Below are 23891 nucleotides of genomic sequence, written 5' to 3' on the forward strand. Positions count from 1 at the left end.
CCTACTACTTTATCAAAAATAGCCAGACTCGTTACCGTTAAATGTTTGTTACTCTCTCTCCTCCATCTCATCACATCTCTCTGTCACGTCATCTCTCTCGCCACCTCATCATCTTCTCCTATAGAGTCGATGACCGGTCAAAAATTCCAACAACTTTTATACTTCAAAAAAAATCTCTCTCTCTCTAGGGTTTGGGGAAATCAAAAATGTCTTTAGATAAATGTCTTACAATGTCTTGAAATGTCTACGGAACATTTTGCGTATGAGTGTCCCCCAATGTCTTGACCCTTGAACCATTACCACCCCCTTAACATTCTTTGTAAAGTTGTTGCAAGGTGTTGTAAGGCGTTGCAAGGTGTCGCAAAGTTGTCGCAAAGTGTTGCAAAGCTGCTGCAAGTTGTTGCAAAATAAAAAAGTGCCTACGGAGTTGAAGACGAAAAAAATTGACTGATATTTTTTCACAAAACAAAAAATTTATAAAGTGTTTTGACTAAATTTCTCGATCCAAAATAGAAGGAGAGTAGGAGACTACTAACTCTATAAAATGATCGATATTAATCTAGTTTTGAAATTTTGTGTGCAACAAGATCATTTTTTTTTCATTTTCTGTCTCAAATTAGTAGTAATTTTTCCCACCAATTCATTCTTCCTCTTTTTTCTATCAAACAGTTAGCTAATTAAATAGAAAACACATAGACTAACAAGGAGAAAGTGCAAAGTAACAGTGATTTTCATCACTTATGATCAGATAAAGTAGAAGAAACATAATTTCTAACTTCCCTAGCAATTACATCTCTCATCACATCCCAAAACCCACCATCTTGTACACCATTCTCCTCCACCATTGGGCCCATTACCGGCGTCTGATTCCTCTCCGGCACAAAATAATCAGTACCCGGGGGTGCTAGTGTAAGATTAGTTGGTGGGTCATCAGCTTCCGGCATTGTGGTCGTCACCCTATGACCAAACCCCATACTATTACCAGGTTCACCACCATTACTAAAAGACTGTAAATTTTGTCTAATTAGTTTTTTCCTAAGGGTAGAATTCCAATGATTTTTAACAGCATTATCAGTACGACCAGGTAATAATCTAGCAATGGTTGCCCATCTATTTCCATATTTCGATTGAGCCTCCAAAATAATCTCATCTTCATTTTCCGAAAATGGTCGATGTTCAACATTTGGACACAATTGATTACACCATCTGAGTCGACACGATTTACCTGATCGACCCGGTATATAACGACTCACTAATGACCAGTTCTTAGCTCCATGTTCATTAACAAGTCTAGTTAATACTTTATCTTCTTGGCAACTCCATGGTCCTTTAATTCTCTCGACGGATTTCTTGTTTGTAGTTGATGGGGATGATTTGATTTCTTTAGACAAGTCAGACTCAGACGAATCAGAAGAAGACGAACATAAAGATGTAGTATTAGATGAAGATGTATTGGTATTATTGTTGTTAGGTCTTGATTCCATGAGTACTACTAGCTAGGTCTAGCTATAGAGAGAAATAAATAGTTGTGGAGAGGGAAAGTTTGAGGAACTGGATGGATAGATGAAATCAAGAAAGCTAAGAAATTCTCTTGTTTATATACAAAATTAGTTGGGTTTGGAGAGGGTTTTAGGGTTTTTGTTGGTTGGTTGGTTACTTATGTAAGGTTCTTGGAAAGTGTCATAGTGTTAGTGTGGTGGGGATTCTAATTGCAACAGGTGCGTTGAATTTATAGGCATTCTGTTTTTTGTCGTTTTCTTTGCATTTACATAATTGGACTCTTTTCCTTTTTCAGTTTTCACTTTCAAAAACCTTTCTTTGAAAGTGGGACATTTTATATTAATAAGATAAAACACTCTTAAAGTGACGGAAAATTCAAGCAAACTACGAGGTTCGCAGACTTTTTTTTCTTTTACAAACTGTAAACATAACATTCCTGAAAGAAAGTTTATAGAATGAGCAGAAAATTCGGAAGTTTGTAATTATTCTCTCAGTCGTTTCAGATTTCAATCTAAAATTATGAACATGTTATTGTTTTTGTTAACATAGTTATTCTCGCATTTTTAGAATACGAAGTACACGTAACGGACTAAACAGTTTTTTTTTTTGACGAACAGACTAAACAGTTGTTGGTTCGGCAAATTCTCACATTTATCATTGAGGTCACACTACCTGGATGTTTGTGGGCTATCGATATAATTGATTACTCTACGAATGTGTACAAGTGCCCTCCAAATGTTAATGTGTAAATGGTAGACAAATGTAATGAAATCCATACATTTGTCCCGTAGACATTTCAAGACATTTCGGATGAGTTATTATAGACAACATGTGTTCATAGACATTTTCAAGACATTGAGAGTTTGTAGACAAAATGTCTTTATAGACATTTCAAGACATTTGATCCGTAGACAAAATGTCCTGAGGACATTTTAAGATTTTGAGTCCATTGACAAAATGTGTAATGCATATTATATTTGTGCTAATCAAAAATATATTTTTCGACTTTTGTAGACATCTGTGAATATTTGTGGACATTGATGGACATTTAGTAGACATTTATTATTTTAATATTATTATTATTATTTAATCACATGAAATAATATATTAATACTAACATTTCAAAAATATATTTTTCGACTTTCGTAAACATCTGTGAATATTTGTGGACATTGATGGACATTTGGTAGATATTTATTATTTTAATATTATTATTATTTTTTAATTACATGAAATAATATATTTATACTAACATTTCAAAAATATATTTTTCGACTTTCGTAGACATCTGTAAATATTGTGGACATTGATGGACATTTGGTAGACATTTACTATTTTAATATTGTTTAATCACATGAAATAATATGTTTATACTAACATTTCAAAAATATATTTTTCAACTTTCGTAGACATCTGTGAATATTTGTGGACATTGATGGACATTTGGTAGACATTTATTATTTTAATATTATTATTATTGTTTAATCACATGAAATAATATATTTATACTAACATTTCAAAAATATATTTTTCGACTTTCGTAAACATCTGTGAATATTTGTGGACATTGATGGACATTTGGTAGACATTTATTATTTTAATATTATTATTGTTGTTTGATCACATGATGGACTTCAAATGTCTCTTGTTTTTTGAAAGACATTTTGGCTTCCAAATTTGTCCCAAATCCTTCACAAATTCATCAAACTATGAAGTCCACCTAAGTCTGGGACATATTTTGTCTACAATCGAATGCCTCGGACTTTCATAGACTCTCAAATGTCTGGATTTGAATGCCTCAGACTTTTGTGGACTCTCAAATGTCTGGATTTGAATGGCTCAGACTTTCGTGGACTCTCAAATGTCTGGTTTTGAATGCCTCAGACTTTCGCGGACTCTCAAGAGTCCGCGAAAGTCTTGCTCCACAACCCCCCAGAGTCCGCGAAAGTCTTGCTCCACAACCCCCCTCCCCCCCCTTAATCAAAAGATGTGGAAAAGATACAAATTTTTAAAACATGACAGTAAAAAATAGACAAGTGGTGAAATCTAGGGTCCAAGGGCCCTACCTTTTTGACCAAAGAGCTCTTAATCTCATGCTTTTACAGCTGGTGGTTCAAATCTCTATAATTAAGAGTCAAGAGCATATACTGGACGGCTGAGATTAATTTACTTTAATTAGTAATATCTTAATCTAAGACGAGGAAAACGACGGGTAAATTCCACGTAAGGTGGGACCCTAGTACAGGCTGGAAGAATCTCACGTGATCTCCATCCACACGGTTTGACTTTAATATAACTATCACCAGAGCTTAAGGACTACGCTAAAATACACTCATTACTTCTTTTTCAGAGTCGCCCACGTGGCTTTATTTATTCATATTTTGACTTTGGGGTCTATTTTATTACCGTCAGCCGAAGGGATGACAGTACTTCTTTTACAACCATCCGTTAGATGAGGATAAGAGATTTAGATGTGAAGATCGTAGGGTTGATATAATAAAGTCGATATGATTGTTAGGGGTGACGTTAGAATTTATAAGTACGGAAGCAGTTGGGCAGTTGGAAGGTGATTTTTGTAGGTTTGTATAGACACAGCTGGATATCACTTTTTTTTTTTTCTTACACCGACTTTGTTTGTTTTTACTGATGAGAGATTACACTTTAGTCCCTTATAACATAAGTTGGCTTTTCTATCCGATCTCAAATTTGTCCGCCGATAAATGCGTGTGTTTTTTTCGTGAGAAATTCTATTCATCCCTTCATTTTGGTCCCTTCCTCAGCCCTCCACCAATGTGGCAACGTATCACTTGAGTGTGGAGCAATTGGAGAGAGACTTGTGAGAAAATACACTCTAATGATATGTTGCCACATCGACGGAGGGCTGAGGGAGGGACCAAAATGCAGGGATAAATAGAATTTTTGTTTTTTTCGTAGGCAAGATTTAAACTAGGATTAGAGATCTCAATTGTGTTGGGAGAGGCTTTAAATAGTTTGTGTTTGATTGATACTGATGTCTAATTCATACAAACGAGTTATTAATTTTGGATGTGGATGATTGGAATTTATTAGATTAAGACCAGTTAATCGAATTAGATTAAGAAAAATAATAATACGCCCACTAAAGTTTTTATTTGGATTCTAATCGAGTGGGCTATTAGTTTGGATTCTACAAACAATTACGCATCATCAACGACTATTGATTCGCTTTAAAAGAGATAATACGTTGATTGTATGATGTGAAAACATTCGAAGTACAAAATATTACATATTGCGTGTTATTTAACACCCAAGAAATTAATATAACGGAGAAAGGTAGTCTTACGAAAATTCTAATTGGCAAAGTCCAGGGATAAATTAATGTCTTAAACAAATATACATTTTTGGGGTTAAGAGTCTTTTATGAACAAGTTATGAAAATATCAAACAGTAAAAGAAAATGAAGTGAATCAACTGTGTCCACAGTAAAAGAATCTTACTTATATTTGTTTTAATTTAATTGTACCAATAGTTCTTTTGTGTAGCTAAAGGAATAACAATTTTTTGGTAAACTTTTCTTGTGTCAACTTGTCTCTCTTTCATCCATTAAAAGAAAACTTAAGCCTAATTTGATACATAGTATATGAGAAGATCAAGTCTTAAACCTGCGTCGAAACCCGAACATTTCAACAACATACAATCTACATATTCTTTTGGACATTAGGCATATGAAAATTTCTTTTTCACACAAGCAAAACCCTTCGTTTGACACGTATACCAATTTATATATTAACAATGTACTTAACTAAAGCTAAAAAAAAACTTTACTTAACCATATTAAAAATACAAAAAGGGAAAAACACAATAGTGCATGATTTACCTAAAGTTGAAAACTTTACCAACCATACTAAAAAAAAAAAACTTTACCAACCGTATCAATAATACAATCAGAAAAAACACAACCCGAAAGTCTTCGAAAAACTTTACACTTCAATATCAAGAGCTAAGAGAGTGGATGTCTAAAGCTAGAGTTGAACAATCGGATTTCTCGATTAATTTTAAACAGAATTGGGAAGTTAAGATATATGTTAAATCGTAATGAAAAAATATTGTATAGAAAATGTTATTAAATTATTGGTTGCAAATAGATATACGTGACAAGTAGAAACTTACACTCAAAAGCTCACCCTGACTTGAGATCTTAGCTCCGCCCTGCACTCACTATATTTAGTCAAGAAACAATTCACAATAGGTCACAATAGGTACATCGCCACTCCATACCAGCAGTACAAAGAGATAAAATTTAACACCTTAACATAATTGAAAGGAAAAACGATCTGTGATGGTTCGAGGGAAAGTACTTACGCGAAACTCACCTTAGAAGTTCTTATGATCAGCGAATGCGAAATCTGAGTGAAGCAATGAACCCATATTTTGGCACCTGGAGCTGCCTTCCCGTAATTTTTGTGGTGCCTACAGGACTTCCCATCATGGATTTGAACTCTATGATGCTCAACCCAAGGTTCATTAAGAGGAGTCGGGAAGTTCTAAAGACACCACCAAAACTTCTAACCCAACCCCTTCATGCTTTAAGCCAACCTCTCATGCTTTAATAAGCAATGACCTTCGGTATAGGAAGAGCAAATTTTAGCAAAGACAGTGCATTAAAGAGGGAGAGCATTCTTTTTAGAATAGGGAGAGATGAATACTATTTTCTAAAATATACCAACTTTAAACTTTGGTCCCTCCCCTGAAACTATTTTCGATCAAAAGATGGAGAAGAGAGAAAGATCATGTTCGATCAAAAACCTGTTCGTCGATCAAAGCGAGATAAATCTATTATATTAAAACAGATCAGTCGGTCATCCAGAGGACAAGTCTGGTCGTCCATTTTATTTTAGAGATTTAGTTGGGAACACATCCCACGGATAATATAAAATCTTTTTTAGTTTACCCCCTCAACACCAATTAGTAATTGAGTTTGCCCCCTTTAGTAATTGGACTTACCCCCTTGAAATTAGAATTTTTATCAAACCTACTAAGGACATGTTTGACATGCGATAATAAAATCATAAATTACATAATACATAAACAAAATCAATCGATACTAATAATATTCCCGAACAAATCAAACAATAAAGTAAGGTAGAATAACTACTATGAATCATATTGAAGGATAATAGCTCTTGGTAGTCATCTATTTCGCGTATGTTAAACACAACCTATGTTTTTTGTCAAAAATAGTAAATCTAAAGGTAAGCTCAATTACTCATTATGGAGAGGGGTAGACTCAATTACTCATTAGTGGCGAGGGAGTAAACTCAAAAAAGAAGGGTATCTATGTAAATCAGTCAAAATTGGTTACAATAACTACCCACGTGTTTCTCTCCCTATTCTTTTCTCCCACGGATTACATAAACTACCAACTTTACTGTAGAGAATCGTGGGAGAGATCTAAATAACTAACCCTCCCATATCTTTCTAATTTATCTTCTAACTATTTCACTTAAAATTGATATTAAATCTCCCAATTTTTTTTCATCAAATCTTTTCTGTTAGTGATAAATACAGTTTTCCCTCTCTCCTCTGTTGATTTTGGAATAAGATTTACAAATTAAGGGAAGTTAATGTAATTTATGTTGTAATTTAAATTTATTTTTCTCTTCCTCAAAGGCGTTAGCCAAGAGGGATTTTCCCCGTCCGTAGGACGGGGACGAAACCTAGTACCCTTAAAACCTGTTCAACCAAAAGAAAGAAAAGTCTCTAAATCTGTTTCTTTCGATCAAAGAGAGACAAAGATAAAGATGGATACCTAAACCCAAGATACTAACACAACACTCATCTCCATAGAGGGGTTTGTAATTCTTGTTATTGCTTGATTTCTCCATAAATTTTTAGGGTTTTAGTATTGATTAAAGTAACTTTTGAAGATTCATAAAAGAATTTCGTTTAGCTTAAATAAAAATTCATGAATGAAAATAGTGAAAATTTTCATCCAGAATTACTGAAAATTTAAACAAAATTCGTCTAGAGCGGATGAAAAAACAGAACAATTTCAGCCGGCTCGGCTGAAATTTATTGTTTTTTTCAGCGGACCCGGCCAAAATTTTTGTTTAAAACATTATTATGCTTAGAAGAGATTTACAAGATCTTGCAAATATTTCTATTGAACAATAGTTTACAATAGATTTACAGTTTAACTTTATAACTTAATTGTCTGTAGTGCAAGTTGTTTCCCACTTAGATGCAAAAGACTCTGTAAAGTGTTTGGAAGGAATTGCAAAGACTTTGCAAGATAATGCATACATAACTTTTTAGTATACGTGTTTACAAATATGAATATAAATCGAGTATACTCACGGAAATTAATAAAAGATTTAAAAGTTACTCACACAATCGAAGTGGTAGGTGTATGTGAACTTTTTAGTATACACGAGAACAAATATGAATTATCTTTAATTTATATTTTAAAACATTATTATGCTTGGAAGAGGTTCACAAGATCTTGCAAATAGTTTACATTGATTGTGCACTTCTTTGCAGTGGTTTGGGAACATTGATTCAGTTTTTTGTTTTGTTTTACAGTTTTATGTTGCCTATTGTTATTGGAGTCTTTCAATATCAACGTAATTTTGCTTGTTTCAAGATTGAAGGTGATAGTACTGTTCTTCAAACACTATCAATTTCATATGTGTAGTCTTTCAAGACCAAGGCAAAAGAGGATACCAAAACAGTCGATCAAAGTGGAAGATGTGACGCCCCGTGTTCCGAGTCACGGTTTGCCCGACAGTTTATAAAAGAAACTAAGTCTCAGTCTCGCTTAAACAAAGTTTCTAAAATAAACCAAAGCCAACACACTTATCTCTGTTATCAAACAAACAAAATGAAGCAGCGGAAATCTAATAAGAAATCATAGTTTTTGAAAACGAATTAAAAGTCAAAAAGACGAGACTAAATTTCGGCAGAGTTTCCTCTGTAAATTGAGTCTATAAAACCTGTAACCTGCCAAAATATACATATATACATGCACATAAACTCATATCACGACAAAACAAACTACAAACCCCAAACATCTCGCACCTACTATATACTACAGTGATACATATATATTCTTCGTTCTGATAATATACATAACTTCAAAATATACAAAAACAAATCGATCTCACATCACCAGTTGCTCACAAGCAAGATTAGATCGATTTGGAACTATAGTACCTGAACAAAAACAAATGAAGGAGTGAGATAACTCGAAAGTTAGCTCAGTAGGATACCTAGACATCCTACCCGCACCACACATCAACATTTTAATAAAACAATAGTTTAGGTGATACAATAGTACAAATAGATATTATGCACATCAAGCAAGGCAATACAGCAAGATAATTCTTCTAGCTTACCAAGATCACGACTGAATACGCCCTCAGTCGGGGTCACCTACTATTCGGCTAGGAAGAACCGTTAGGCCTTTGTTAGTACGTAGGCAGGCGGCGCCTTATCGAACAGTTGACTACTGCAGTGTACACATGGATCCACGTAATACCCCGGTAAGAGCTTCCGTAACTCTCCCTTCGTCATCATCGCCCATCGGGCTAACTTGTGATCTCAATACGCATCGAATAATAAATCCCACTCAAACAACGATACGCTTAGAATATGCTATGACTTACCCAGACGACTATAAGAGTATCGTCGTGAAGTAGAGCCATATACTCACGGCGATACAATTATCTCGTCTTGAGGCGCGTCCTACCTCCGGCCAGATCTGACGCTCCCTCGCAAGGTAACTCATTAACCATTCGAAGAATACCCAAACATATGCATGAACCTTTAATAATATTAAATGATCTGAGTGACTCCCAAAGCTACAAGAACAGAGATCTCCTAACAGGTAACATCCACCAAAGGAGAAGAGCGTTCTCGCATCTCAAGGTAGGGTAAACCCTGTTTAAAGCCAAGCTTCTACAAGTTTCCACTTTCAGGGATTAAGTATTTTCTTATTACGAAAACTCGGGTAAGCACCCTATTTCATTTCGGTGAAAATGTTGTAAGTATCAATCACATATCACACAGAATTCAAACCACAAACACCAGTGGCTTATCAGAATAAATAAACAAACATGGCACTGGTCAGTCCCCTAATCACTCCAAGGGTCGGAATACCCCAACTCCCAATCTCTCTCGGACCCCATTCTGGGTAAACTGGAATGGTCGTTACCAAACGGCTGCGCATGCACCGAGTGTAACCCTTGACATGAATTCATGGCTAATCCATAACAGAAAAATAAACAAGGGGACCAACCAATGCCCGGCGTCAAACAATCATTACACGTAACACGGTCCAGGCGATTCCGCCACCATGTTATACACGCAGCTCAAGCGATTCCGCCACCACGTGTTCACAATTCATACAAAAAGATCACGCAGTTCAAGCGATTCCGCCACCACGTGATTAGTTTTCAGAAAAACCAATTTGTTTTTAAAAGATAAACATCCATAACACACAACACACCACATACATTCCCACCATAGCATATTATGTCATAATTTTAACTAAAGAACGGAAAAAAAAAGAAAAAGATAAAAACTAAATATATATATAAAATGGTGTAACGGGGAATACCCGTGCTCCAAGTAAGATTCATAGGATCCTACCTCAGATGTAGTACATTTCCGGTTCGTTGTCGTCCACCTGAGATTCGGACTCCTCGGGTCTCTATTCTACGTAGTATTCGCTTCCTGCTGAAAGTACAAGGAACAAGAAGATCAATTGACAGTCAGAAAACTGTCTGAGGAGATCTTGCAAACTAAGAAGACAATATATCTGAAGAACCCATAAACGATATAACATTCATTACTTAGCTTGCGTCCTAAACCATTGGACGATTCCATAAAGTCTATTATGTGATTCCGAGGTCACAAGAGTCACCTTCACTCTGACAACACGAATATCTTATTCACACCCTTAATATACAAATCCAACCTATATTAGGTTCCGTTATAAACCAAACTATTCCGAAGTTGTTCCTTGTAACGAAATCGACTATACCGAGTACTTTCGACCATTTAAAAACTTTCGTTGTCATACTCAATTAAGTTGAATCATATATCGCTTAAAGTATATTTATGCCCTTAACATGTTCTATCGGTTCTCTTTGCTAAAATCCGAATGAACCGTATCCAAAATGCATAAACACACAAAGTAGTCTTAATTGCGCACTGCGCACTCAAACAAACAATACTCTTTAGTCCTTAATCCGATTCAACTGATTCTTAAGTTTTCGGAAATTTAACTTCACTCCTAGCGTTTCATTCTCAGGTGTCTTCTCCTAATTACGACTAAAACATGCCGGAAAAACCTAAAAGATACGCAGCAGTGCATCAGTTTTACTGCTCGTATGCTGCATACTCTAACCATCATATCATCCTCATCCTAACTCCGAATAATCATTATAATATGTTTCTGGAATCGGAACGAGACGAGCTATAATATCTACGAAGACTCGAAATTCTTCCGAAGCCTTTAAGACTGTCTAAACACCCAAAAACAGTAGCAGTTTTGTTCTTAAACCTACTGTTTTTCATCAAGTCTTGACCTATTCATCCACTTGATTCTTCATACATAACTTCATAACTCTTTAAGTTAACTAACATCATAGAATCACACATAAAGGTAAGGAAATACCCTTAAAAATTCATTATACAACCATAGGGATCAAAATTCCTCACCTTGATTCCAATAAAATTGATTTAGATAGTTTCCTCTTGATTAGTCTCTTGTAATTCCTCCTCAATTCACCAAGTTCTTCAAATCATGAAGAAAACTACCATTAAAACTCAATTCAACATCATAGAGAGAGAAAATTAAGTTTCCATCAAAAACCTAAACAAAAAAGCTTAAGAACAACACTTACTTCTTGATTGAACTCAAAATTTCTCTTTAAAATTCACCCAAACTCTCAATCTTAATCAATTTCTTCCCTTGAGCTTAAGCCCTAATCTCAGTCGGTTTAAAGAGAGAAAGAAAATCTGATTTTTTTGGTTTACAACTTATCCACTCGAATTTACAGTTTAGTCCCTCAATTTCTATCAACTTGCAAAGCAGCCCCTAAATATTTCCTGGTCGCAGAAAACATCCTAAATTCTGCACCAGTTGTTTATTTAGTCCTTGTCCTAACTTTCTCTAAACTTCAAATGGCCCTTCGCCTAACCTTAGTCTTATATTTTCTGAATCGAAAGCACGGGACGTTACAGAAGAGGTCGATAAAGTGTAGCTTATGCCATACACGTGGTCACAACAACAAGACTAGTAAACTTGATGTTTGAATAAGTCTTCATTATGTTTCACTTTCTACCGAGAATACTTGCCAACTTAATTCATGTATTAGTTTTCATTATGTTTTCACTTACTATTGCTTTCATTTTTTTTGATGAATTATGTTTATGTAATTGTTTGTGACAGTAGGTGAACTTCAGACCATTGTGGCAGCAACTGTAACATAATTGCAGACTCTACAAGGTGTTTGCAAGGATTCGCAAGGTTTTTGCAAGGCTATGTAAGATGTTTGCAAAAGCCTTCTAAGCTCTAGCAAAACTTTGGAAATTTTTATCAAGAATGAAAATATGTAACTTTAGAATTGATTCAAAAAAATAATTAAATGAATAAAAATGTAATTCTTATACATTTCTGGTGGGGTAAGTCAAAAGGAATATGCACTAAAGCTTGGTCATCTATATGCACCCCTAGGAAAAAAGGAGGTCTAGAGATTCACCTGCCAGATCTAGATAACACTGCACTTCTTTTCAAGATGGCTTGGCGACTCAAAACAGAACCAGAGGCAATATGGGTCAAATTACTGAAAGCCAAGTATTACCCGCACTTCGACATCCCAGGCCCAGCTAAAGCTCATCACTCATGGAATTGGAAGACACTCCGAAAGCACTTTAGCCTCATTGAAGATCTTACTACTTAGGAAGTGCAATCGGGACAGGACATTAACATCTAGACTGACAACTGGATCCCTGAGATCAATGACACTATCCAAAACAATAATCAATCTGATCTCACCAAAGTAGCATAACTTATCTCGAACGATAAATATTGATATGCTCAGAGACAATTTTGATGTTAATACCCAAAACCTCATAAGAACCATCCCTGTTAACAGCGAAGGTAAAGACCAGCTCAAATGGAAACTCACCAAATCGGGTAAATTTACTGTAGCCTCTATGTATCAGCACCTCAGTATTAATAATAGCAATCAAATCACGAGCAGTCAGAACTGGAACTTCATCTGGTCTCTTACGACAGTTCCGCGAATTAAGATGTTCATTTGGAAAATCTGTACCAAAACTCTTCCTGTTAGAGAAAGAATCGGAAAATACATCGACAATATTACCACTTGCCCTAGTTGCACTCAGACTGAATCTATTGAACATGCCCTTTTACATTGCGCTATGGCGAAAAACATCTGGTTTTACTATAATATCAGATCTCAAAATATCACGTCTATATCGGAATGGATATTCTCGTGGGAAGACAATACTAATCTATGCTATACTAACGATAATATTCACTTTTCGACCATTTTATGGATCTTATGGAAAGTGAGATGTGACAACTGTTTCCAGCATGAAATCAATGATCTTAACAAAATCATCAAAATGATCGAGAACTTCCCTAAAACCAACAAAAAACAAGAGAAAATCAAACAAACTTCTACGGAGAAATGGCATCCTCCGCCTCAAAACTTTATTAAGTTGAATGTTGACGCATCTTTTACTAATATAACATCCAATATTGGAATTAGCTTTATTGTTCACAATGCACAATCAAAATTCATAGAAGCGCGGGTTAAAACTACGAGAGCCAGAAACAGTGAAGAAGGAGAGGCGATGGCGATTTCTTTCGGCCTCGAATGGGCAAAAGCAAACCATCACAAGAAAATAATCGTGGAGAGTGACAACATCAATCTCATTCAGCATCTTCATAATAAACATCACACATTACACTGACAATCCCTTATACACATCCAGAAAATTCGAGAGAGGAGAAAAGAATTTGAGGAGGTGAAATTCAAATACATTAAGAGAGATCTCAATTCCAGCGCAGACAAATTAGCTAAATGGGCGAGGAAGAAGAACGCAAGTAAAAAGTGGAAGAATGTCCCATGTCTGTTAGTAAATAAATATTGTAATAACGTTGCTGTTTAATATATGAAACAAGTTAAAAAAAAAAGTACTATGCAAGCTCTAACAAAGCTTTGGAAATTTTTCTCATGATTGATCAAAATCACTTGAAATAACCATGAGCTTTATTCACATCATTTTCGTCTTCTTTTTAGGGGGGTTCGGGGGCAGAGCCCCCATTTGTTTGAAGAGATTTATATGTATCTTTATATTGTAATTGTTGACGACCTTCTATTTACAGGGGTTCGAGGGCGGAGCCCCTGTTTCTGTGAAGAAACCTTCAAAGCAATTCATACATAAATATGTAACTTGGAATTTATAAAAATAATATAATTAAATGAATAAAAATGTAATTTTAAGAATTCGACATTTATATTGTAAATGTTGTTGACGTTCTTTTACGGTGGTTTGAAACAACTCATACAAAAAATATGTTACTTTAGATGTCATTGCAAGTACTTTGCAAGGCTATGGGAAGGTGTTTGCAAGGCACTGCAATCACTTTGCAAGACACTACAAGGAGTTTGCAATCTATTCAAAACATGTAAAGATAATATGAAAATAAAAATACAGAAACATTGTTCAAAATTTAATTATCATATCCAACCAATCAACAAAATATTAACAAAAATATTCATTCATTCATCAAGATTTGGAACTCCAAACAATAATGGAAAATCATTTACCGTAAACTTTATCTTTCGGCCTCCAATGTTGAAATCCAAATTATTGAAATAAAAAATTTTGAGTACTTTATCCACAAAACTAGCAATTTTGTCTTTTGTCTTTGTTGCTACTAGTAATTAAATTCTTAAAAATCACCTCAAATAACCTCCCAAATGGGGTCTCCTTGAGTATCTCCATAGTGGTTAAGTTTATCGAGCCCTTCAGTTCGGATATGCAGTTGCATAATCCATTTAAGCTTGACCGAATTGATAATTTTCTTTCTACGATCGCTTTAGCATTTGATCTCTTTCGTTTTTTGTTTGTTTCTGCTTTACCCATACTGTCCATCAAAAGAATTTTATAGTTAGTCGAGAGATTATAAACCTTACAAAGATATTATAGGATTGTCTAATTATAGAACATAAACGAGAATTAACAAGGTGTTTGCAAGACAGTGCAAGGTGTGTGCAAGGTGCTTGCAAGGCAGTGTAAGGTGCTTGCAGGGCAGTGCAAGGTGCTTGCAAGGCAGTGCGAGGTGCTTGCAAGGCAGTGTAAGGTGCTTGCAAGGCAATGCAAGGTGCTTGCAAGGCAGTGCGAGGTGCTTGCAAGGTTGTGCAAGGTGTGTGGAACTCAGTGCAAGCTCATTGAAGCATTTCGTCGAGCAGGTCTTGCGCATCATTTAAACGACCTAATTGTAGCAAAACCTAAACAAAAGCCTTGCAAGATACCTTTAGGTGTTTAATACAAAACCTAATAGCATCATAAAATGGGTGTTTAATACATCAACAGTAGCTAAAACTAGGTTAATCCTCATTAACAGTAACCTTGCAAGATACCTTTAGGTGTTTAATACAAAACCTAATAACATCATAAAATAGGTGTTTAAGATGTTATTGAAAAGGATAGAAATTGTGAAATGGTGAAAATCGTGGTTAGATATAAAAATTATGATCAAGATTTTGATCACAAAATCATTGCTACGATATTATTGAAAAAGCTAAAATGGTAAAATAGGTTTATTCTTCATATTTTTAGGGTTAAGTGATTAGAAGGAAGCAAGACTTTGGAGAAGAAGATGAAGAAAAGAAGAAACACTTGGAAGGAGTTTAGAATTTAGATCCAACGATTTTGTTTAAGTTTATAAAAGTTTCTTCTAAATTTTTTATGGGATCTTCTAAAAATTTAATTTTTTTAACTCCAAAATTAGAAGCCCTAGAGCAACAAATATAAATAAAAAAAAAAGTCAATCTCAGTTCATCAATTTTGTAGTAAAATTTTATTTCCCGAAGATTTTCCTTATTTCCCAAAGTCACAACTTTTTTTAAATCAGCTTGAAAGAACTTTTGTTAAAGGCCCCCAACTTATAAGTTATAAAAGGCTTTGGGCTTCATAACTTATAGGGCTGGCCCTGCATCAAATATCCAAAAGAAATAGTGAGCAAATGATACAGAGTGTCAGAGACGCATGAAACACCCAACCCATCTCTATAAAAAATTTTTTTTCGGAAGTATCTCTATAATCTTATTGTATTTGGTCAATTGGTCCAAGTCTTTGACTAATCAAACATTTGTTTGCTTCAGAAGAGTCAAGGATCAGTCAACGAAGACGGCGAGAAATAAAGAAATGTGGGACGGACGGCTTTTATTTGTAATACTCCACACGTGATGGGCGGTGGTTGGATCCTTACTCACCCAACCATTTCATGTGCTCATTCTGCAGATTTCCTCTTATTAGTTTACACGTGCGCCCTTCATTACTACGCACGGATATTCTTCCAATAACCAATATGATATCATTTTATTTTATTTTATTTTATATAAAAAGAAATGCACTATATACTCTTCTGTTACAGACATCATAATTTATCTGACCTAATCGTCTAGAACACTTAGCTAAAGTATCAACTTTACATTTGTTGATCTCTGCACAAATTTGGTGTGGCACATTTTGTTAGTATCTCATGTTACTAAGGAAGTTAGAATAAATTCCTCACAGTACAAAAATGTTGAACTTTTACTTGTTCATAATGTAAAGACATTACATCAATATGTGTCCTTATGACATGTAGTAGAAAGATGAAGACCCACACATTTAGTGGTACGATATTGCACAAGAACAATTATACTCAGTAGATCAGGTTATTGTTTCATTTTCAATAGACCACTCGTCAGATTTTTTAAATAAATATTTACTTGACCAATAATGTTTGGAATAATTTCAAACATTTTAATTTTGTCGATGTACTCATTAATTGAGATTTTTTTTTTCAGAAGGAAACTTTCATTTCATTTATGATGGAATAAAACGTGACTTTAATTATATCATGTGAATACATGACAGATGAACGAGAGAACGCTTAGGACCTTTAAAAGTTAAAGGAGTGCACTAATGGCCACAACATCACTCTTAAAGACCATGATAAGATCCAAGAATGACTTCACTTTATTTATATCTGAGTTGAAATGTGAGTAGAAGCGTGCCTCTCGGATTTTAGACAAATCTACCTAGCAATTAGTGGAGGATGTAAAGAGTGACTGTCCGGTTGAGATTGGTAATGGAATACAATAACTTCTCGGCGCCTTCTCTTTTGTGTGTCATTTGGATAGTTAAGTACTGTGTTGCAAATCATCAGGCACTACTGACTCATTTATTTTTATACACACAGTGCGTTGTAAGCACAGAGGTTGGACACGCAACAAAGAAGCCTTATAACTCGACTGTGACTGTCCTGTAAATCTGAATTTTTTGTCAAAAATGTAAAACAAATAAAAGAAAAGGTCAAGTGTCCACAAGTGATATAGAATCTGCCATTTTCCATATGTTTATTGCTCCTCAAATATAATTGTTTATCTTTTAGTTTAGGTACAATAAACAAAAGACCCACAAACCTACCACTTTAACGAAAATCTTATTTATGGCACAGTGTTTCATTCTCACATTTTTTTTGTTGAAAGATTTCTTTCCTCACTTTATATATTCTGGGAAAATCTTCATCTTTATCTTTGTGAATCAGTGAATGTGAAATTACTTAAATTGTTCTAGAATCCATTTCAACCAAATTTGGAAAGGGATGGACAATATCATGTCCTATAATTTAGATTTTTAATTTTGTCCAACGAGTCATTTTCACGCAGCTAAACTTGCACTTATATCTGTAAAGAAAGTAGTATCTCCCAGTTGACACGATTCTTGCTAGTAGTTATACTCTCTTTATCCGTTATGGATTCGTGACTCATACGTAACAAGTAACTTCTCATTTGCTTACCTATTAGCACATGACTTTTCCTAAGTTAATTGTATGTTAATCAAGAGTTGAAAGATCGTTTCATTTGATGAAAATTCAAAAGTTGGTTTCATTTGATGAAAATTCAAAAGTTGGTTTCATTTTCTTCTTTATCATGTAAATTTAGGGGTAATGGAGACTTACAAAACCCTAACATAAACAAAATAATTACAGAGCAATAATGTAGATCTAAATCTAAGAGAAATATCTCAACCATCCACGTGCTATATATATTCTAAATCCTTTGTGATAATCCGTAGGCCGTTGGATTGAATCCAATGCATCCTAACAATGTTGGTTTGTAGGGCAAATAGGTTTTCTTTCTTGAATCTTCACCAACTGCCCGATTCACCTTGTAATGCAACTCGTGAGCTGAACCCGATTCTTTCTTTCTTGAACTTGAACCGGCGGTGTTCGACTCGGTCGACCGGAAACTGTAAAACTTCTTATCATCTTCATTTCTCTTAGGTAAAGCTGTGTACTTTCTTAACGGATCTTTATCAGATGCTCTACCTTCTGATGCACTTCTGAATAACAACAAATCCCTAAATCTCCATCTTCTTGAAGATGATGATGAAGATGAAGATGAATCAGAGATGGGTTTTGAATTTTGTTGTTGTTTTTGTTCTTCCCACGCAAATTCAGCTACCCTTAATGGAGAAAGAGATCTGCTTTCTCTTCGTTTTGAATTTGTAGAGAGAGAAACAGGGGTTCTTCCTCTTCCTCGATTTTGTTCTTCTATTTTACTTTGGGTTTGATTGGTAGCTACCGAAGATGGTAAAATAGCATTCCAAAACATCTTCTTCCCTTGTGCAATTGGTGATTTGGGTGATCTTGGTGAAGAAATAGGGCTTCTCATCCTATGACTAGATTCATGACTGAGTCGAATTGGGGGTAATAAAGGTCGAATTTTTCCACCATCAAAGAGTTCATCCGCTGTAAGAGAGGAATTTTCAGAGTTCAAAACCAAATTGAAAGCGAAATCATCATCAGAATCGTTGGAATTTGGAGGTATTGGAGGATTTTCATCCCAATCAAATGGGATTACTGAAGCAGAACCACTAAATCTGTTGAAATCATTATAAATGGATGAAGCTCGAATTGGACTAGTTGGAGCACTGTAATATTCACCAAAACGTTTTGGGCTTGAAGGGGCACTTGCATATGGAGTAGAATTAGTACTATTGAAGTTGAATTCTGTTGCTGGTGAAGGTATCATGATATCCATCTTAGGGTTTCAATTTCAAAACTACTCTGTTTTTGTTGATGAAGATTGTGATCTTGTTTTCACGTTTCTCTCTCTATATATCCTAGATTAGATGGAGGTGGAGAAAGTAGTTGTGGGTTGATGAATTCTGAAATTTATACATAAATTGATTAGACTATGACAGAGATAGAGAGAGAAAGTAGAGAGAGAAAGAGAGGAATATGGAGGGGAAGGTAGTAGGAGGGAGAGGAGCAAATGAAAGACAGAATTGACTAATTGAGCCGCCATCTAGTTACCTTTTAAATTACCGCCATTTTCCTTTTACCATCTTATTAGTAAGACACCCTTGAAAAGTTGATAAATTCGTCAAGGCACCCCTATTGTTCTAGGAATTTGTTGAGTAAATCCTTCACTAACATATTCATTCCCAATAAGTTTAACATTAAAAAGAGTAGGATCATGGGATAATACATTGAAATAATAACACAATAATATAACGTGGTTCAGTCGGATAATCACGACCTACGTCCACTGAGAAATAATTGATTTATTAATAATCACCACAACTCGTGGGTTTGATCGGTTACATTGGTCAGACATAATTCGATGATCTAACTCCTACAACCCTCTCTTATTTATAGAGAAATTAGGGTTCAGGATTTCCTAATTTCTCCTAACTAAACTAGGAAATGTTATAAGATCTATCTAATATTACCATTAGATAGTTACAAGATATATATTAAATAAAAGATACTAATATTCTTGATCTTCGTATATCTCTAAATATCTTTGAATATTCTGAATTTTTCATGACTGTCAGATCTCCTCTTCTTGATCCGTCACCTACACACATGTGTTATACACCTATCTCAATACTACAATTATCATGTCGGTGCACATAGATTTAATCAAAATATAGACGCCACAGTTAGAGAAATTGAGGTTGTAAATTCGTTAGGGATATATTATTCATCTGAGGAAGTATTGGGGGCGTCTTACTAAACTTCACTTCGTAAGTCCTAAAGTGCATACATAATCAGCTGAAAAGTGTCTCTTCGTGACATAACAACAATATAGTAATTATTACCAAAAAGAAAACAATTTAATATTTGAATTCAAGACCAACGTGGGCTATTGAAGAATGTTAGGAAGAAAAAATGGAGAGTTGTGGCCTTGTGGCTTGTGGGTAGGGCTGGGAAAAAGGTCCGGGAACCCGGAATCCGGCCGTTCGGCCCAGACCATTTTGACCCGCAGACCGAGTCCTACCTGAGCCGGGCATACCCGGCCCGATGGCTCGGGCTTATTGGGCCGGGACTCGGATAGGCCCTCAATCCCGAGTCCCGACCCGTTTGGCCCTTCCGACGGACGTCCGCGAGAACCCGCCCGTAGGAACCCGCGTGCGAATAAAATAATTTCAACGAATGAGATTATATCCTATTTAAGAGTGAATCTCAGCCGTTTATTAACAAAAACCCTAACATATATACATAGCCTTCCTTCTCTGTTATCTTGAAGTAGCATCCTTTATTTGAAGATTTCAGATACCAAAGATTAGAGAGAGATTTATTGACTTGATCAAAGCAAAACTTGAAGGAGAGTACTTTATTTCGTCTTTGTCCTCCTGGAAGACCCTATCTTTCAATCTCTAGCGTGGTGCTTCGTGTTCTTCAACACCATTTCCCAAACAAGCCCCAAATCTTAAACCTTAGCTATTCACCTCCTAAGCTTCTTCTATCTCTATCTCTCTCTCTCTCATTTGTTGTTTCTTCAACTACTACTTCATCTAAGAAACTGATGATTGATAGACCTAATTCTTGTATAGAAGTAATTTTATTATGTTTTCTTGTTTCTCTCTATTTTTTCTTCTGTAAATTTTATAGCAAATTCGAAATCATAAATAGATTTGTTGAAATCATGAATGGATTTGTTGAAATCATGAATAGATTCTGATATATCATTGATAGATTTGTTCAGTACCATAATAAATTTGTTATCAATTGATTGATTAGTTTCCAGAACAAGTATGAACTTGGAACTTTAGGTTTTTTTTTACTCAGTTCTTTTAATACTTTTGTTAATAAAAGTACCCGAGCCCGTCCGACCCGAGCCCGTCCGACCCGAGCCCGTCCGACCCGAGCCCGTTGGAACCCGCTTTGGCAGCCGGGCTCGGACGGGCTACGGGCTCCTATAGTGAGAGTTTAGTCCGGCCCGATCCACCCGACTCCCTATCGCGGGCTCGGCTTATTCGCGATCCGCCCGAGTCCGGCTCATAGTTGTCCGAACCCGTCCGCGCTCGCCCGATTCCCACACCTACTTGTGGGTAGTGATATCCTTACTTTTTAAAAAAAAAAGTTAATTCCTATTTGGCCCCCTATTTTATGACCAGTTTCTTTTATGACCCTCGAATTTCTGTAAATTCTAATATGGCACTTTTTTTTATGTAAATGTCCTAACTACCCTTCCTTTAAATACTTTTTCAAAATAAAATGAAAAATAAAATCTTAATTCCACCTCATTTCCCTCTCAACCAAACATCTCTCTCCACTTCACCTCTCTTACCAACTCACCCCTTTCTCTCTCCAACTCACATCTTCTTCTCCGACGAAGTTCGTGGGCCGGAAAATTTTCCTGGCGGCGACCTTAAAGTTTTTTTTTTCTCTCATCTCTCTCTCTCTCTAAATATCGTCGGCCGGAGTTTTTAGAGAGAGATGAGAGAAATTTTTTTTTTGAAGGTCGACGGTCGGAAAATTTTTCGGCCGACGACCTTCGTCGGAGAAGAAGATGTGAATTGGAGAGAGAGAGGTGAGGTGGAGAGACATGTGTGGTGGAGAGGGATGTGAGGTGGAAGTGAGGTGAAGAGAGATATCTACTAATTAAATTATTTTGAAAATACATTAATGAGAGAAATAGTTATGTTATTTTCATGAAAATAGAGGACCAAATTTGAATTTACAGAAATTTGGAAGTCATAAAAGAAGCTGGTCACAAAGTAGGGGCCAAATAGGAATTAACTCAAAAGAAAGGGTACTGATATCTTTTTGAATCGGTAGAATTAATCTACTAGCGCGCAAGGTAGGAGAACATGGACTACTAAATCCAATTACTATGGTTCCACTAGATCAACAAAAAAAAAAATTTACTATAGTTCCACTTCTCTTTGGAATGGAAATTGAGACCTCTAAAATTTTGAAGTTTATGTTAACACACTTAACCACTTGGACAACTAAATGTTGAGATCCGAGTAGTCATATACACTATATACAATGGAGCCGAATGAATTCAAAGTGAAATTCCATAACTGTAATTACACATTTTTTTTCTTTTAAACGGTTAAGATTCAAATTTTAGTTTCTCAATGTGAGTTCCACAATTTTACACACCTTTACTTGCCATTAGGGCTGGGAAAACGGTCCGGAAACCCGCGATCCGGCCCGTTCGGCCCGAACCGTGGGAGACCGATGACCGAAGCAGCCCCGAGCCGGGTTAGCCCGGCCCGATTAAACGGGCTAATAGGGCCGGGCTCGGACAAGTTCTCAATTCCGAGTCCCGGCCCGTTAAGCCCGTCCGAAGACTGGCCCGATGAGTAGCCCGTATAAGTAGCCCGATAGTTTGCCCGTTAGTTGAGCCCGACGAGTAGCCCGGCGATCAGCCCGAAATTGTCCGCGTGTTTTTAATGAATCCAACGGCGGAGATTACATGTAATCTCAGCCGTTGGATTAAATCTATCGGGCCTATAAATACCCCTCAATTCCCAGGTAAAACCCTAATGCCCTCTCTCTCTTCCGCCGAACCCTAATGCCCTCTCTCTCTTCCGCCGCTCTTTCTCTCTGTTTCCGGCGATCTCTCTCTCTCTTTCCACCCTTCTCTCATCATCATCTAGGTTAAACCATCATCATCATCTAGACATCTAGGTTAAAGTAACCATCAAAGTAACCCGAAAGCCTAATACCTAAACGAAAACGAAAACGAAAACCTAAAGCCAACGAAACATTAAAGGTTGCCGGTCATCTTACCTTCATCATCCAACCGATTGGATAAAAAAAAATGGTTAGTATCTTCTCTCTATTTTAGTCTTCTACTGTTTCTAATGATGCATGCGACGTGGGTTTCGAGTTGGACTTTGGAGAAACCGAGAAAGGGATCTGCTTCTGACTTCAGATGATGTTCGGTTAAGGTATACGCTGATGATCTTTAAGATCAAATGAAGCGGTTAAGCCTCGAACTCATCTTAGATAGGTTTTTTTTTTTTTTTTCTGTTATGATCTTAGATAGGTTTTTTTTTTTTTTCTGTTATGATCTTGTTATTTGATCTTGTTATTTGATTTGATTTGTTATATTGTTATTATTTCTTAGATAGTTAGTTTAATCTTTAAATGTTAATAGATCTGTTTGATCAGACAGATCAGAGTTCTAAACCTTTGATCTGTCTGATCAAATAGATCGGATTAGGGTCTGTTCAAATAGATCGAATAGATCAGATCAGAGTTGTAATTTTTTTTTTTTTTTTGGTGATTGATGAAAGTCGATGTAAGATGTACCATGTACAGACAAAAAAAATAGTGAAATTTTTTTTTTTTTTTTTTGTTCTGAAACAGAACACTCATTTGATTAAATTTATCAAACTCGAATGAGTGTTCTGTTTCAGAACCGTTAGATCTGTTTGATACAAGTTGATAGATCATAGATCATATATAATAATCTTATTTTTTGTTCTGAAACAGAACACTCATTTGATTAAATATATCAAACTCGAATGAGTGTTCTGTTTCAGAACCGTTAGATCTCTTTGATAGTTTGATACAAGATGATAGATCATAGTTCATAGATAATAATCTTATTTTTAGTTCTGAAACATAACACAAACATTTGAGTTCGATCTGTTTAATCAGACAGATCTGAGTCATCTGACTATCGATCTGTCTGATTAAACAGATCCGAGTGTTCTGTTTCAGAACCATTAGGTGATTGATAATAGTTCTAACTTCTAAACGAATCTCTTTTTTTAAACAACTTCAAACAACTTAGTCAGACTTCATGAGATCTGAGCCAACATAATGATCTTGCCTCCATTTC

General features: G+C 35.6%; 1 protein-coding gene, 1 long non-coding RNA gene and 1 pseudogene across 2 annotated transcripts; all 3 read right to left on the reverse strand.

Annotated features, from left to right (window-relative positions):
* Positions 1 to 571: 571 nt before the first annotated feature.
* On the reverse strand, positions 572 to 1685 carry LOC147545056 (transcription factor MYB73 pseudogene; annotated as a pseudogene).
* A 6812-nt stretch (positions 1686 to 8497) lies between these two features.
* LOC147545057 (uncharacterized) lies at positions 8498 to 11495 on the reverse strand. The gene is made up of 4 exons (XR_015224099.1): positions 11388 to 11495; positions 11203 to 11278; positions 10129 to 10215; positions 8498 to 8691 (listed from the first exon to the last, which is right to left on the reverse strand). It is a non-coding gene; the product is annotated as an uncharacterized LOC147545057 (long non-coding RNA).
* A 6145-nt stretch (positions 11496 to 17640) lies between these two features.
* On the reverse strand, positions 17641 to 19068 carry LOC147545058 (uncharacterized). Its single transcript, XM_086638578.1, has one exon. It carries the CDS (start codon positions 18837 to 18839, stop codon positions 17847 to 17849), a length of 993 nt encoding a protein of 330 aa, XP_086494704.1. The 5' UTR covers positions 18840 to 19068; the 3' UTR covers positions 17641 to 17846.
* Positions 19069 to 23891: the final 4823 nt, after the last annotated feature.

The sequence above is a fragment of the Eschscholzia californica genome, unplaced genomic scaffold, assembly GCF_041429995.1.
Source record: "Eschscholzia californica isolate CP2 unplaced genomic scaffold, dmEscCali1.0.p SCAF_4, whole genome shotgun sequence".
In the NCBI taxonomy this organism is placed as follows: Eukaryota; Viridiplantae; Streptophyta; class Magnoliopsida; order Ranunculales; family Papaveraceae; genus Eschscholzia; species Eschscholzia californica.

Coding starts and splice junctions, on each gene's coding strand:
- LOC147545058 (XM_086638578.1), bottom strand. CDS start 18,839: ATGGATATCATGATACCTTCACCAGCAACAGAATTCAACTTCAATAGT.